At 40.4% G+C, this 17,224-nt stretch overlaps 1 protein-coding gene across 11 annotated transcripts in view; it reads right to left on the bottom strand.

The window, feature by feature from the left end:
* The window catches only part of LOC137320789 (microtubule-associated serine/threonine-protein kinase 4-like), a 372,901-nt gene that overhangs the window by 125,493 nt on the left and 230,184 nt on the right, over nucleotides 1-17,224 (bottom strand). The window contains exon 1 of one of the 11 annotated variants that reach the window (XM_067982628.1): nucleotides 10,697-11,102. The exons of the other annotated variants lie outside the window; for them this stretch is intronic. Within the exon in view, the coding sequence (XP_067838729.1) occupies nucleotides 10,697-10,782 (86 nt within the window). The 5' untranslated portion in view covers nucleotides 10,783-11,102. Of the gene's footprint in view, nucleotides 1-10,696; nucleotides 11,103-17,224 lie in introns of those variants that run through there. 11 annotated transcript variants of the gene reach the window in all.

The raw sequence follows: 17,224 nt of genomic DNA, 5'->3' as shown, positions 1-17,224 counted from the left end.
AGAGGGGAGGATTTTCTGCTACTGACACAATTGAGGTTTGGGTGCCAGTGAACCAACTCCACCCAATTTTCCGTCATCAGTTCATTTGAATTATTTCATTACCACCTGTGCAGGTTTGGCTTTGTGCCAGGAGCAAGCCTAATATGGGAAATGGAGAATCTGGCCTGCAGGTCCAAGTTAAAGGGATGGGCACATTTAAAAGGAAATGGCTGCACACGAGGATAAAAATTGCACAAAAATGATCAAGCTTCAAGACTGAATATTTGCCAGCCTTAACCAAAGCTGGGGCAGGAGGTAGCAGTCATAAATGAAGTGAAAGACAAGGTGGCACAATTTCAAGGTCATGAAGGGCAAATTTAGGACAGATGCCAGGAAGTATTTCTTTATACAAGAGTGATCAACAGCTGGAACAAGTTGACAGGAAGGGTACTTCAGGTGAGAACATGTGACTTATATAAGAAACAGCTAAATGATCTGATGGAAAGATGGTAAAGTTGGTATTCTGGGTGGATGAGATCAAATGGGCTATTGGGTCTTGTGATCTTCTTAAGGATCATCATCTCCCAGAGAAGAACAAACGAACAAACGTGGATTTATATAGCACCTCGGTGTCCCAAAGCGCTTCACAGCCAATGAAATACTTCTGGATTGCCGTCACTGTTGTAATGCAAATGAAGGAAGCCAGAAAAAGGGAGTAAACTAGCTAAAAACCCCAGAGTAGCCTACAAACCTAATTTGTAAGCAAATCAGAAACAATTAGCATAAACTAAATTATCATATGTTAAATACACCCTGAATTGAAAACTTAAAAGAATGCTATGGGAGCCCTCATTACAGCAACACTCTTGTAAGGCCAAAATTCTGCAAAGCCTTGTTCCCTTGATTATTTCTCCTGGCACATTATATTGCATTTTGGTAGGAAGAATGAGGAATGGCAATATAAACTAAATGATACAATTTTAAAAGGGGTGCAGTAACAGAGACCTGGGGGTTCACATTCACAAATCTTTGAAGGGGGCAGGATAAGTCGATACTGCTATTAAAAAAGCATACGGGATCCTCGGCTTTATAAATAGAGGTATAGAGTAGAAAAGCAAGGAAGTTATGCTAAACCTTGATGTATCACTGGTTAGGCCTCAGCTGGAGTATTGTGTTCAATTTTGGGCACCACACTTTAGGAAGAATGCCAAGGCTTTGGTGAGGGTGCCGAGGAGATTTACTAGAATGGTACCAGTTATGTGGAGGTACTGGAGAAGCTGGGGTTATTCTCCTTGGAGCAGAGAAGGTTAAGGGGAGATTTAATTGTAGTGTTCAAAATTATGAAGGGTTTTTAATAGAGTAGATAGGAAGAAACTGTTTCCACTGGCAGGAGGGTCGGCACAGGATTTAAGAAAATTGGCAAAAGAACCAGGGGGGAGACGAGGAGAATTTTTTTTTTTATGCAGCAAGTTATGGTGATCTGGAATGCACTACCTGGAAGAGTGGTGGAAGCAGATTCAATAGTAACTTTCAAAAAGAAATTGGATGTACACTTGAAAAGGAAAAAATTGGAGGACTCTGGGGACTAATTTCTCTTTCAAAGAGCCAGAACAGGCAAGATGGGCTGAATGGCCTCCTTCTATGCTGTAAGATTCTATGGTTATAGTTATTTACATTCAATAGAATAAAAGTTTTATAATTTTAAATCAATTTCGTATTATGTACCTTGATTTCCCCCATATCACTTGCAATTTTTAGAATTGGACCAAGAATTTGTAAGATTAAAATTACACACTGTACTGTCAAAATCTCATTTATCATGCTGAATAACTTGGCATGAGCAAAATTATTTCAATATCTGATTTGGTGGATACCTTAACTGCAAATCTGATTTTTGTGAGTTCTAATGAGTTTTTAATTTTCTTTCTAATACATGCACAATAGTACACAGTACTTGAATACAAAATACACATCTAGCTACTTGAATGCCCATGCCTCTGACTATATAAAAATCAAATTGAAACTTGTCACTGGTATTTGTAACTGAACCATTTTCACTTAATTGATCTTATAAAAGGATAATTAGCTTTGAATGTTTTCCATATTTACAGCAGCTAAATTCACAAAGAAATTAATGCAGCTTGATGATGCCATCAAGGATATGGCAGCAGGAGGGGATAAGAGGGAGAGAGTAGAGTAGGCAGCTTGGAAGGGAAACTGAGCTCTAGATGTGAATGTAATAAGGAGGTAGGAAGATTGAAACAAGTTAAACAGGACAAGGTAATAAAAAAAAAATCAGGATGTAAAAGGGCCTAGCCAAGAAAATCCAGAAGTAAAATATATGTATATAAGAAACAACATTTGTGAAATAGAATCATTGATTAAAATAAGAAAATTATGACATAATTGCAGTAACTGAAATAAGACTGCAGCTGGGTCAGAATTGATATTCCTGGGCATAACACTACCAGGAGAAATACAGAAGAAACAGACGGAGCAGTGGTAATAATATTAATTACAGACAACATCATAGCACTAGAGTGCAAGGATTTATACTCAGAAGTAGCCCAAACAGAAGCCTTTTGGATTGAGCTGAAGAATAGCAGATCATCAGTCATATTACTAAGAATATATTATAAGCCCTCTGAACTGTGGAAAGGAAATGGATGATGAAATTGGTAGATAAATTGGAGAGGCAAGTATTAACAAGAATCACAATTGTAGATTGTTTTATTATTCAAAAATAGACAAGGGCTGGGAGAAAGATTATTTTGAGAAAAGGGGGATTTTTTTTTGCAATGTATTCAGGATTGTTTTCTCAGTCATATGTTGCTGCTTCGATAAAGAAGGAAGCTCTACTTGACCTGGTTCTAGTAATGAAATGGAACAAGTAGGTGACCTAAAAGCAGATGAACCTTTGGGAAATAATGTCTATAATATAAATTAATTTCAGTGTAAGAAAAGACGAAGAAAAAAGAGTCAAGGATACAGGTACTTGAATGAAAAAAACAAATTTTGGTGAGATTAACAGATACTCCATCTAGGAAAAATTTATAAGAACATAAGAACATAAGAAATTGGAGCAGGAGTAGGCCAATCGGCCCCTCGAGCCTGCTCCGCCATTCAATAAGATCATGGCTGATCTGATCCCAACCACAAATCTAAAGAACACAAGAAGTCGGAGCAGGACCCGGCCACATAGCCCCTGGGACCTCTCCGCCACCCACAGGGCATTGACCGATCCGAACTCAGCTTCATGTCCAATTTCCTGCCCGCTCCCCATAACCCCTAATTCCCTTTACTTCTAGGAAACTGTCTATTTCTGTTTTAAATTTATCTAATGATGTAGCTTCCACAGCTTCCTGGGGCAGCAAATTCCACAGACCTACCACCCTCTGAGTGAAGAAGTTTCTCCTCATCTCAGTTTTGAAAGAGCAGCCCCTTAGAGCAATAGATTGGTAATGAGAAATATTTAAAACAGGAGATGCAAAGGGTAAAAAGCAAGTATATTTTAAGAATAAAAATGGGAGAGATTGAACGTTGGTATTTCACAGTTGAAAGCGAGGTTAGATTAAATCTGAAAGTACGGTCAGGAATTTCTTTAGAGCTGCTCCTGCTCCATTTCTGTAACTTCACCAGATGTACAGTGGAAACCCCTTTTTCGTGCATAAACAGGGTTTCTGCCACACATGTGGCAAAGTTACAGCGGTGGAGGGGGAGCAGTTTCGAACAAATCCCTGGCCTAAATTAAATACAGTTAGCACTTATGAGGCTGATAATATAAAGAAGACAGGATAAACAAAGAATACAGAAAAGCTGCAAAACCGGAGATTAGAAAGACTGGGAGAGAATACATGAGAGAATGAGCAAAAACATGATGGACAACAAAAAGACTATCGGCACATTCATAATGAGAGAATAGTTAAAGTAGGATAGGGTCACAGTGGAGAGTGAGTGGAATGGCAGAAATATTAAACAAGTACTTTGCTTCAGTTTTCATACAGCATGGGAATATTGAGATTGTAAAAGCACCTGCCGTGGGTGTAAAATAGTTGGCGGAGGTTAGTATTCAAAGGGAAATGGCACTGACAAAGTTTCTCAAAATTAAGATAGACAAATCATCAGGACCTGACTGTTATTTTGAGGATCCCGAGGGAAACTAGGGAATAAATGGTGGTGGATCTGAGTATAATTTTCCATAATTCTATGGAAAAGAAAATTGTGTCAGAGGACTGGAGGATGGCAAAGACAGCATTCTACTTTAAAAAAGACAGGGATAAACCAGGACATTATAGAACTGTTGCTGGTAAACTACTAGAGTCTATTATATGAATAAAATTATGTGATAAGCACACGGAGAGACATGAACTAATTAAACAGGGGGAGTCAGCACAGATTTCTAAAAGGCAGGGCAAGCTTGAACAACCTTATAGAATTCTTTGTAGAAGTAACAGAGAAGGTAGCCAACTGATAAGTGGATGTAGTTTATATGGATTAAGGCACCATATAAAGAGAATTATGGCAAAGATAATGGCATATGGAATTAAGTGACCACATGGAGAGAGAGATTACTGGGTAGGAAGCAAAGAGTAGGAGATAAAGTGTCTTAGACTAGAAAGATGTGGTAATGGTGTTCCACAGGGATCTGTGTTAATGTTTCTTTTATTTACTACATACTTCCTAGGTTTGGACCTAGGAATTAAGGCACAATATTGAAATCTGATGACACCAAATTGGAAGATGTGGCAAGTTGTGACGAGGATTGTGAAAGACTGCAAGAGGAAATAGTCCAGCAGGAAGGACAGATAGATAACAGTAATCCATTTTGGAAATAACGTTAGGAAAAGGAAAAACCCCTTGAATGGTAAGACTTTAAATGAAGTGGAGGAACCTTTGTGTTCAGATATACAAGTCATTAAAGATAGTAGCACAAGTAGATAACACCATAATAAAGTCAAATAGAATCACTAGTCTTTTTAAAATCTAAAGGCATTGAATACAAAAGCAAGAGGGTAATGTTTAACTTCTGGGCTAGAGATGCTGTAGTGTGTGTAGCTTTGGGCACTCCCCTAAAGGAAGAATATAAAAATAATGGAAAAGGTTTAGTGTAGATTCACAATAATGTAACGGGGATGAAGGAGTTACAATTATGAAGAGAGATTTGAGATGTTAGGGCTGCTTCTCACTAGGGCTGTGATAGGATAAACAATGATAGAAAATTCCTGAAATTTAGCATTTTTGCTGATGCACTGAAAAATGTGTTAAGTCAAAAGTATCCTACATCACATCGTTGAGTGTTTCTGGATAAAACACAATGATGCAATTGTGCTAATACACAACCCTGTCAATTGCTTCTCATTAGCAACCATAAAGTGCTACGCCCAACTAGATTAACAACGTTTACCCTCTAATAGTGCAATGTCTGACACAATAAACCGGAAGTAACAGACTTCTTGTGGCAAAACTTATGTGTTACTCAATTACAAAACCATGAACCATTAATTGTTATTTCATAACTGATTATGTGTTTCAACTAAATCTTTAGCTGACACAGCATAAAGGAACTTCATACATTTCGCTCAAATCTTCACTCTTTCAATAATAATCTGTTCAATATTTATAATCAAAAAAATGCCTTTTATCTCTATTATTGATAGTTAGTTTGAGATCTGTCTCAAGGCACAATGAAATAATGCTTAATTTTATTAATTGTAAACAATTTTACAACACCAAGTTATAGTCCAGCAATTTTATTTTAAATTCACAAGCTTTCGGAGGCTACCTCCTTCCTCAGGTGAACGATGTGGAAATGAAATCCTCCACATCGTTCACCTGAGGAAGGAGGTAGCCTCCGAAAGCTTGTGAATTTAAAATAAAATTGCTGGACTATAACTTGGTGTTGTAAAATTGTTTACAATTGTCAACCCCAGTCCATCACCGGCATCGCCACATCATATTTAGCAGTACAGATAGCAAAGAAGATGATGTAATAAAGTAAAGTATATACTGGCTGATCTCAAGAAGCCGCTAACCAAAGAAATGCAAACATGTTTAATTCTGGCAATGAAACTGGTACTGTGTGCAAAATCTAGCACCCATCCCTCTGCCATTGATATGCGAGTGTCAGAATAATTCCATTGCTGAATACCATGTCTTTGACATCATGTTCCTTCATGGTCTCCAATAGCTTAATCATGACTGTATAAAAAAGATGTATGGGCAAGCGACTGCTTTCAACCCCACAAAGTGGATGATAGGTAAGAAACTGTGCTGGTGGAACATTATGCAGAACAGATTCATCTAGAATAATGAATTTTCCAAAGATTCTGTAATTTTGCTCACACGGCAAATCCTTTCAGGAACTCTATCCTTACATCCAATTGCAGTTTGAAAGTTGTCAAATCACAGTGACTACCGATGTATTCAGCTCCAACCATCACGAGAACTGCATCTGTTGTCACTTCCTCTCTCCCAGTCTAGAGTGTCCGAGACTCGCTCATTAGATTCACCGTCTGCTGCTGTCAACAAGTGCATGAGCCATCGATAGAGCCCCGCAAGGCCAGAGGTGGTGCATAGGAGCTGATCTCAACACAGTGCAGGAAATATGAATCTTCTGGACTTTGAAATGCAAGTGTGAAGAACACTGTGCCTGAATTGCAAACTGTTCCCATGTTCCAAATCAGAGTTAGAGGGAGTGGGGAAGAGAGTGGGAATGAGGTATGTGAAGAATAAACTAGCTTCAAAGAATGAGGAATGCAACACCAGTGGGTGAAATTATTTTTTTTCTTAATTTGTTTATTCTCTACAGACTCAAGATTATACCAAAGCGGTGCCAGAAATTGCAGTGGGCTACCTGTGATTTGATGTTAAGGCCTACCTCAAAAACCGAAAAGATTTTCTTTGTAAAATGCCTCTTACCAAAAATGTTATGGAAAACCGTGAAGACTACTGTACGTCTGCGCCTTACGAATGCAGTCCACAGTGACTCGTGACTTTGACCAATGGCATGCCTACTGCTGCAGTGAAATGAGTATTCAGTTCAATTCAATTTCCCTGGTCACTGTTGATCTACAAATTCATCACAAAGATACACATCCCAAAAAAAAACGTTGTTTCATTCTGTAGTCATCCGAAGTTTAATAGCAAAGAAAATAGCTGTCTAAATTTGCAAAAATAATATGGTATGCCAAAATAAACATCTATACAGCGAAATCTGCATTTGATCCCTGTGAGGTTCCACATCTACGTTGATGAAACCCAGCTTTACCTCACCATCACCTCTCTCGACCCATCCACTGTCTCTGATTTGTCACGCTGCTTGTCCGTCATCCAGTACTGGATGAACAAAAATTTCCTCCAACTAAATATTGGGAAGACTGAAGCCATTGTCTTCGGTCCCCGCCACCGACTCCATCTCTCGCCCTTGCCAATGTCTGAGGCTGAACCAGACTATTCACAACCTTGGCATCCTATATGATCGGAGATGAGCTTCCAACCACATATCCGTTCCATCACGAAGACTGCCTACTTCCACCTCTGTAACAACACTCTCCGAGATCTCTGCCCTCCTCCAATTCTAGCCTCTTCCGCATCCCCGATTTTAATCGCTCCACCTCTGCCGACTGTGTCTTCAGCTGCCTAGGCCCTAAGCTCTGGAATTCCCTCCCTAAACCTTTCTGCCGCTCTCTCTCTCTCTCTCTCCTGCTTTAAGACATTCCTTAAAACCTACCTTTTTGACCAAGCTTTTGGTCACCTGTCCTAATATCTCCTATGTCAAATTTTGCATGAAAATCGCTCCTGTGAAGCACCTTAGGATGTTTTACTACGTTAAAGGCGCTATATAAATGCAAGTTATTGTTGTTATTGAAGAAATGAGATGGCAGAAAGATCTTGGGACTGCACTTTTTCAAGATGGAGTGCCAAGATTTTGCTGATCAAAACTTCAGATGAAATCCAAGATTAAGAATTGAAATGTCAAATAACATACCAAACACAAGGACAGGAGCATTACTGTCTTTATATTAAAGCTTATAGATAACATGCTCGAAGGAACTTTCATAGGTTCATGGAAAACGATGAAGCTCCCACAATGTTGTTGATCGGTTTTGCATGAATCACAAGGGGATAGGAAGTTGAAATGGTCACTAAATTAAAATTAACAGAGTTAGGTTCAAGGGTCCAATTGCACAAGTGCTGGAAACAAGACTGTTGGAATGCCACAGTTTTAGCTGTAAATAGAACATTCGTAACTAAAGCTTGAAGTTCACCAACATGATCAAGTGTTTCAGCTGAAAACAAGACTCTATCATGGCAAAAGCTTAATGGTGTGTTGTTGCTGGTTCAAATGGATGTGACTTCACTTTTGAATCCATCATTCATAGCCAAAGCTAAAATGACAGGTTTAATTCGTGGCCATAAGAGAACCCAAGTTCATAAAACTAACAGAAAGCTAAACGCCAGCCAGTCTGAAAGGCAGGGACTACGAAAATATGGAATTGGTTTTCAATCTAGTCAGGAAAATGTTGAAGGTGCAACAGGACACCCATGATAAGATGGACTACTGAGTCAATAGAATATTTAGAGCACCAGGACATGATTCTTTTCAACAATGCACTATAATCATAGGTGGAGGCTATAATGGCGATGACCTGTACAACATTTATTAGCTGTCACTACTCAAAAGCTGACTCATCAAAATCAAACAGATGGTTTGGTTCAGGATGAAGTCCAATTTTGGAACTGGTACTCCAGTATGACCCCCAGGAGGTCAATACATTCATATACCACAAAGAAAAACAATCAGTATCAACTTGATACTTAAGATTCATTTAATAGATTAGATAGGTATTTGAAGGAAAGGGGAATAAAGGGATATGAGAACAGAGCAGACACATGAGATTAGGGCCATTGCTCATATGGAGGATAAACACCAGTATCAATTAGTGGGTCCAATGGCCTGTTTTCATGTTATAATTTCTATATAAAGATTCTTTGGATGGGCCTCTTTGACACAATATGTTGACTAAGATCTCTAGATTAGAATGATTGAAATTTATTTTTCTTTAAAAAAAAGAGGGAGAAGGAAACTTGAAGTTTCAGTGCCCTTTTTTCTCAGTGGACACAATCCCATCATCCTTAATCACTCCTCATAGCTCAGGAGCCTAACTCCTGGTGTTGGCTTAAGTGCCACCCATATACTCTCAAGAATGTTACAAAAATATGACCATAATTTTAAAGAGTACACTCGGCGAGGTCAAACCCATATTATACAAGATGGATATAATATTACCTTCTGTCCCTTTGGTATGCAGCCCAAGGAGGCTTCCTTACTGCTGTCGAACAGTTCATTGATGGTTTCAGTAAGATATCCATCAGTACCCCGATTGTTCTCCTGTGTTGCGTCCTCTAGTCTACTATTGGTCTTATTCTCCCACTGTTTATTGCCTTTCCTAAGTTGGATCACCTTGCAATTGCCAATATTAAATGACACCTGCCACTTGTTGGTCCAATTCACCAATATATCCAAATACCTTTTTATTGTTTGGCTTTTTCCTATTATTTGTAGCCCTCTCCCCATTTCATATCAGTAAATTTAGATAGCTTTGTTACAGTCCCCATTTTCAAATCATTTATGTGAACAACAGCTCTAGCATTGACCTCTGAAACACAGTTAAACACCCTCTTCTATTCTATTCAAATCTACGTTTACCTATCCTTTGCTTCCTCTGATTGAGACATTTCTGATCTACTCCAACAGTTCACCCCAATTCCATGGCTTCTGATCCTGTGGATAAGTTTAGTCCACAAGGTGCATTCCCTAAAATCTAAATATATAACATTCAGAGTTCCTTTATCCACCACATCTATTATCTCTAAGAAAGCCATTACATTTCTCAGGCATCATCTCCCTTCAGTAAAATAATACAGGTCTTTGAAATTATGAAGGGATTTGATAAGGTAGACAAAGAAGATGTTTCCACTTATGAGGGAGTCCAAAACCAGGGGACATAAATATAAGATAGTCATTAATAAATCCAATAAGGAATTCAGGAGAAACTTCTTTACCCAGAGAGTGGTTAGAATGTGGAACTCGCTACAACAAGGAGTAGTTGAGGCGAATAGTATTTCAAGGGAAGCTAGATAAGTACATGAGGGAGAAAGGATTAAAGGGATATATTGATAGGGTTAGATGAAATAGGGTGGGTGGAGCCTTGTGTGAAGCATAAACACTGGCACTGACTAGTTGGGCCAAATGGCTTGTTTCTGTGCTGTAAACTCTATGTAAAACCATGCTGGCTGACTATCTCTTAATTCTTTCTCTGCATGTTTTATTATTCCTTCCATCAGGTAGAAATATTTCAATTTAGTTGTTAACTTATCCAAAGGAATGACTTAAATGAATAAAAGCACCGTACAGAATACTCGTATGCCAAATTCTAGAAAGATAGGTTTACAATGCAATATACTGTACCTGCTAATAGATTACGACATTAGCAAAACTGACTCGCACTTCTCTAACTTACTACTCAAATTGCCAGGTTACCATGTGTAGCTGTTGTGTACATTACATTGGAATTGTTCCATAGCAAACAAAGCTGGCTTTTAAATTCAGACTACTAATGTAGTATAGTGGTAAACATCACAAAATTCAAACGTAAGACAAATGTTTCTATCAAACGTAAACCAACAGCACTGAACATTAAATGTTTTGAATTACCTTTTAGACCGTCGCAGCCTGGTTCTATTTAGAAAGTGAGGCATTGAGATGTTCGAGAGAACAGACCACAAGCTTGAATCAGACATGATCCAAAAGTGAATGCTTCACACTATTTTTGAAAATGGGCAGGTCTTCCACATTCAAAGCGAAGGTGTGTACTCTAATTCATGAGGGAAAAGCATCATCAGGCTTCCAGATCAGTTCAAAGCTGCTCCTTTTGAATTTTTGCCACAAACTGTAGTCCAACTCAAACAAGCAGCTTCGACATACTGCACTGACTAAAGAAAACACTTTGTTCCTTCCAATTCAGTTATTACTGATATTTTATATCTCAAAGGTTCTACAACATTCTCCAGTTACACCCCGTTCACTGTCAAAGATTGCGCAGTGATCACACCACATTTATTCTGTATTCTGCTGGAACATTTCGGTGTTTAGTTGCAACACTAAGGTAAGTCATCTATTTGGATTCTTCCATTCTGTGAAACAGGGAGGGAAGCATTGTCAGCATTTTATCTTCATTTAAAACAAAAGTTTGGAAATCTTGCTTATGCATACTGCTTGATTTTAGCTTATAGTATTTTTAATTTGTATATGGATTCCATATTAAATATATAAAGCAGAATATCTGGAATTTTAATTAAAATTCTTCCCCCTACCCAATTCCTGAATATAAAACAATCCCTTGGATCATTTCAGTATGACAAAAGCCAATTCTTACCTATGAGTAGGTAAAGATAATTACATGTCAAAAGAGGACTCATGGAGGACTGGAGGTCATATATCCAAATCCATTGCTAGGTACACAAAGTAATTATACAAAATATTTCATATAAATAGATGTGTGTGTGTGTGTGTGTGTGTGTGTGTGTGTGTGTGTGTACACATACATGCATGCATACATATAATCCCTGCAACACAGGCATTAGCCAAAGGTCTCTGCGAAGCCCAGGAGGCAGCACGGAGAATGACTAACAGCAGCATTTCAGATACAGGGGCGCGGGGGGGGGGGGGGGGGAACAGCGAGGAGGAGGAGGAGGAGGGAGGAAAATTATCCAGCCAGCGGAATCATTCCTGTCTGTGCAAATCAGGTAAGCGGGAGCCACAAAATGTGTCACAGAATCATAGAATGGTTACAGTACAGGAGGCCATCCGGCCCATCGAGCCCGTGACAGCTCTTTCTAAGAGCAATCCAATTAGTCCCATTCCCCCATAGTCCTGCAAATTTTTTCCCTTCAAGTATTTATCCAATTGTCATTGCGCAATCCTGCCACACAGGATTTGCTGGTTGGATTTAAACACCTGCATAGCATCCTCATGCACATTGTGTGTGAAAACTTCAATTAATATTCCAATAAGGCCTTAATACAATTGGATGCAATTTTCTGCCATTTAAGATGTGCTCAGACTGTCCATCTTGGTGTGGACATAAGAGAAGCTCCATCCATAATGGACTCTTGGTGAGACACAGGCTTGTAGAATGATTGTGTGTGTTTTCCCCCCATGATTTTTTACTGCTTTTTTTTTTGTAATTTTTCTATGTTTGTTGCTTTTTTAATGGCTTGTTTGTTGATTTTTTTCCCACAAGAACAAGTTGGGAATATTTGGAAACAAAAGCAGTTACATTTTGTCTGCAAAAATCATTGGAAGTTCACCGTAATGTAAGCATTCGCAAAAGTTCAACAGGATAGGAAAGTGGTAAAAGAGCAGGCTTGAAAAGTAGCACTTCCACTGCAGACTTCCATTGTAGCTCAGGGAGAAGAAAGCCATCCAACTGCAGGCTACAGAGCTCTGCACCAGTTGTAGAATGTTTTACAAATAATAATAGAGGTTGCTTTTAAAGCATCCCAATCTCAATATTTCTCAGATGAAGTGATACAAAGGCATGCCAGGGAAATCAATAGGTGCCAGAGCCATTCGGCCCACTGCTTTTGTGCCATCAAATATATTTTCAGGCCTTGACACATCACCTAGCAATGGCCAAGGACGGCTGCCTTTTCAGGTCCAGGTACAGCACAGAGCCACCTACATAGCTGAACCATCTGTAGCAAGGAGACTTGTAACTAACCTAAGCCATAAAGACAGCACTGTGGGTGGCAGATAAGCCCACCACAGCCCTCAACTTCTTTGCCCCTGCCTCTTTTCTGGCTGGCATAGAGATCATCTGCAACCAATGTGCTGCCCACAGATCGACCAAAAGGTTGCCTGATGCATCAGACAGCATGGTCAGCACATTCAGCTCCTTTCAACTGAACAGCAGCATGATACAGCTTCCCAATTTCACGGTACTACTGCATGTCCCAAAGTAGAAAGGGTCACTGATGGCATCCATGTGGCAAACTGGGTGGCACGTTCATGCTCCTCCTCAACTGTAGATTGTGCATCACCCAGTGTTCACTTCTTAAGCTCGCTGGTGCTTGAAAAACATTGATGAGGGATGAAGGATGCTGTCTTGTCCTAGGCCACCATGACAGGAAAGTGACTAATGTTAGAATACTGGCTCCAAGACACACCCTTAAAAAGAACACATGTAACAAGATAGAGTGTAATGTTTGTGTGGTTGTGTGTATTCCTTTGTGGGAGAGGGAGAGAATGGGGACAACACATGAAAACAGGATGTTACTGGCTATGAGCTTCACAGATAGTCTGCAGATTAATTTCCCCTAGGAAAATTTCCATTCTCTTGTAGGCAAAATATACAGGGAGGCATCATCCAAGGCAGTCAAAGGCTTATTTGTTTTATTTCCTGAGCCTTCCTACAGCTTGGATTTGTTCCATCAAATGAGGTGCCATCCTGTCATACACATAGGGGTAGAAAAACCATGGAAAAGGGTCAGTGAAGATTCATTAGAATGATATTCGGAATTAAAGGATAAGGTTAAAAAAAAACATTTATTCCCCACTAGAACATAGAAGGGTGAGGGGGGGATTCTACTAGAGGTTTTCAAAATTACGAAAGGTTTTGAGAGGGTAAATAGTCATGATTGTTTTCATAGGTTGGTGAATTGGTAACAAGGGGGCATTGACTGAGACTGGGGGGGTAAATTTTAAATTCCAGCCGGAAAAGGATTGGGGGGGGAAAGAAAAAGATTTCCGGGAGCGAAACCCAGATGGTAAGTGGGCAGGTCGCAAACGAGACCCATCAATTGCACTTCAGGGTTTCACGCCCAGCAGTCAGCCTGATTGATAGGCTGGCTGGCTGTCGGGCAGGAAGGCCTGCAACAGCAGGCTGCAGCTGGGGATCAGAGGGGGAGAGAAGTCGGTGGTAGGTGGGGGTCCACCATGGGCGGGGGTGTCATTGGGGATTGTGAGTTGGCCAATCACGGGGTCATGTCGCGCCAGGTGAGCTTGTTGGGCCTGGATGAAGCATTCCTGCTCCTCCGGGCCCATAAACAGTGCAGCAAAGGAACTCACCTCGTGGATCCGGTCCTTCCCACTTGCTTTCACCTGATGTGAATTGGAAACGATGGGAAACCCTAATAGGTAAGGTTAAACTTATTTTATTATTCCAATGCACAAAATATTAAGAACCTCAAGTATCTCAATGAGGTACATTGCCCTTTTAAGTATCGGCCTGCTGGATTTAAGGGGGCGGGACTTCCTGGTGTCTGCCCTCCACACGCAGATAAACCTGCCTGGGTTAAACCCAGAAGTAAGCATGTTGGAGCCGGGATGTGGTCCCGCTCTAAAAATGGAGGATTTTTACTCCCCACCCACCCCCAGCCTACCCGATCTTGGGGGTTAAAATTTACCCCTCGATGTCCAAAGGAAAAGCTAGAAAAAAAATTTCATCCATAGTTTTACACTGTTATTAGAATATGGAATGCTTTACCACATTCAGAGATTAGATCATAATTTAAAATTAACTGGACAGTGCTTGAAAAGGAAGAATACAAAAACAGGATATGGGGAAAGGGCAGTGATTTGGCCGAGTGTGGATAGGTCCGATTGAGCCAGCAATGGTACACAATGTGCTATAAAACTATGATAAATGGAAGCAGTCTGATATGTTGAAAGAGGATACAGTGACAGACATATATCTAAGTGGCAGCCCATCCTGTGGGACAATTAAATGATTAGAAATAATGCAGTGAGTGACTCACCTCCTGACTCCCCAAAGCCTTTCCACCATCCACAAGGCACAAGTCAGGAGTGTGATGGAATACTCTCCACTTGCCTGGATGAGTGCAGCTCCAACAACACTCAAGAAGCTCGACACCATCCAGGACAAAGCAGCCCACTTGATTGGCACCTCATCCACCACCTTAAACATTCATTCCCTCCACTACCGGCGCATTGTGGCTGCAGTACGTACATCCACAGGGTGCACTGCAGCAACTCGCCAAGGCTTCTTCAACAGCACCACCCAAACCTGCAACCTCTACCACCCAGAAGGACAAAGACAGCATGGGAACAACACCATCTGCACGTTCCCCTCCAAGTCACACACCATCCCGACTTGGAAATATATTGCTGTTCCTTCATCGTCAAAATCCTGGAACTCCCTACCTAACAGAACTGTGGGAGAACCTTCACCATACGGACTGCAGCGGTTCAAGAAGGCGGCTCATCACCACCTTCTCAAGGGCAATTAGGGATGGGTAATAAATGCTGGCCTTGCCAGCGATGCCCACATCCTATGAACGAATAAAAAAAAAGCTAGGTTGTCTTGCAATGCCTTTGTGCATGAAGCCCTTCGAAAGCGTGTGTGTCAGGAATTTCAATTGTAAGTTGCAGCTTGAATGTAAGCCCTGCTGGAGTATGGGTATATATAGACAGCAATGTACAAGTCGCAAGGGCTTGACATGAGCCAGCAGTAAATGTGGAAATGGTTGACAGGAAACACTTTGTGGCATGCATACCCGGTCAATGGTAGTGTGGGATATTTTGGCTACCTTCTTAAAACGTGCTACCACCTCCTGCCAAGCTTGCTGCACTGTTATTCTCTAGTGCCAAATAAGGCAACCCATCTTGTGCAGCAGCACTTCTACTTTGCCAACTGTAAAATTAAGGGTCTGGTTACTGCATGTCTCTATGACCTGCCAATTGCTACTGGCCATTGCCAGCACTCTTTTGCTTCATACAACCCTTGTAAAGACTGAAAAATATTTTTTGATGTATGTGCAGCCTTTGCAAAAGCTAAAACCATTTTGGCCTTCACATAAGTGGCCACTTACCTTTAAAAGCCAACACTCATGTTCCCTCCTTCCTCCCCCTACCACCCCCACAAGGCCTATGATGAGCTCTCAGCGACAAGCCAAATTTTCACTGTGAATAACTAATTAGAGCCAACCACAGAAGATCCCAGAAGCTCCGCCTGGCTGGAAGTTAGCAGGCGGTTAGCTCACCATGCTCTGCTCCTGTTGCAATAGTCCCAAGACCAGGACATTTATTCTAGCATGTTGCTAACAGTCAAAATATTCAAAAACATAGTACTTGAATATAGCAAACAGATCAAAGATTAGATTGTTTGTCACAGTGACAAGAATATTATCAAAAAACTGTTTTTTTTTATTCGTTCACGGGATGTGGGCGTCGCTGGCAAGGCCGGCATTTATTGCCCATCCCTAATTGCCCTTGAGAAGGTGGTGAGCCGCCTTCTTGAGCGAGATTTTACAACTGAGTGGCTTGCTAGGCCATTTCAGAGGGCAATTAAGAATCAACCACATTGCTGTGGGTCTGGAGTCACATATAGGCCAGACCGGGTAAGGGTGGCAGGCTTCCTTCCCTAAAGGACATTAGTGAACCAGATGGGTTTTTACGACAATCCGGTAGTTTCATGGCCATCATTACTGATACTAGAATTTTTAATTCCAGATTTTTTATTTATTTAATTAATTGAATTTAAATTCGCCAGCTGCCGTGGCGGGATTTGAACTCATGACTCTGGAATTTAGTCCAGGCCTCTGGATTACTAGCCCAGTAACATAACCACTATGCTACCGTACCCCTAAGGTCAGGTCAGCTGTTGGAAAATGCAAAATCCTTTAAAACAAGTGTAGTGAAGCGCCTTAGGACGTATTTCTACGTTAAAGGTGCTATTTAAATGCAAGTTGTTGCTTTGTTCCTGTATAAGTAGAGATGGAAAATATACTTAGCCCTTTATGTATTCCAAGCTGTGTTAAGTTCTTAAAGAATAGTCATCTTCAAAAAGATTATTTCATGGAACACTGCAAATCAACATTCCATTGGAGATAATCTACTGATGTCAGGCTGGGATTCCTCACATACTACATGTGCTCGATTGAATTACTGATGGCAGCCGACTGCATCTGCTTCCACAAAAGGGCAGTCTACAACGCTCCATGGAGCAGTTTTTAGATATCCTATTGAGAATTTAAAGCAGCAAGGATAATTAGTTTCCAATGAAAGTACTTCCCGTTTTGCTATCTCCTCCTTTTTGAAGTGGTCTTAAGCATTGGTTAACATCACTATTTATCAAAACGATGAATCTCGATATTGTACTTCACCTTTTCCAAAGATTTTTAACAGACATTTTGATTTAAAAAACCCAGAATGTTCTGCTAT

The sequence above is a fragment of the Heptranchias perlo genome, chromosome 4 (assembly GCF_035084215.1).
Source record: "Heptranchias perlo isolate sHepPer1 chromosome 4, sHepPer1.hap1, whole genome shotgun sequence".
NCBI classification, from domain to species: domain Eukaryota; kingdom Metazoa; phylum Chordata; class Chondrichthyes; order Hexanchiformes; family Hexanchidae; genus Heptranchias; species Heptranchias perlo.
This window is presented reverse-complemented; position numbering and strand designations above follow the sequence as displayed.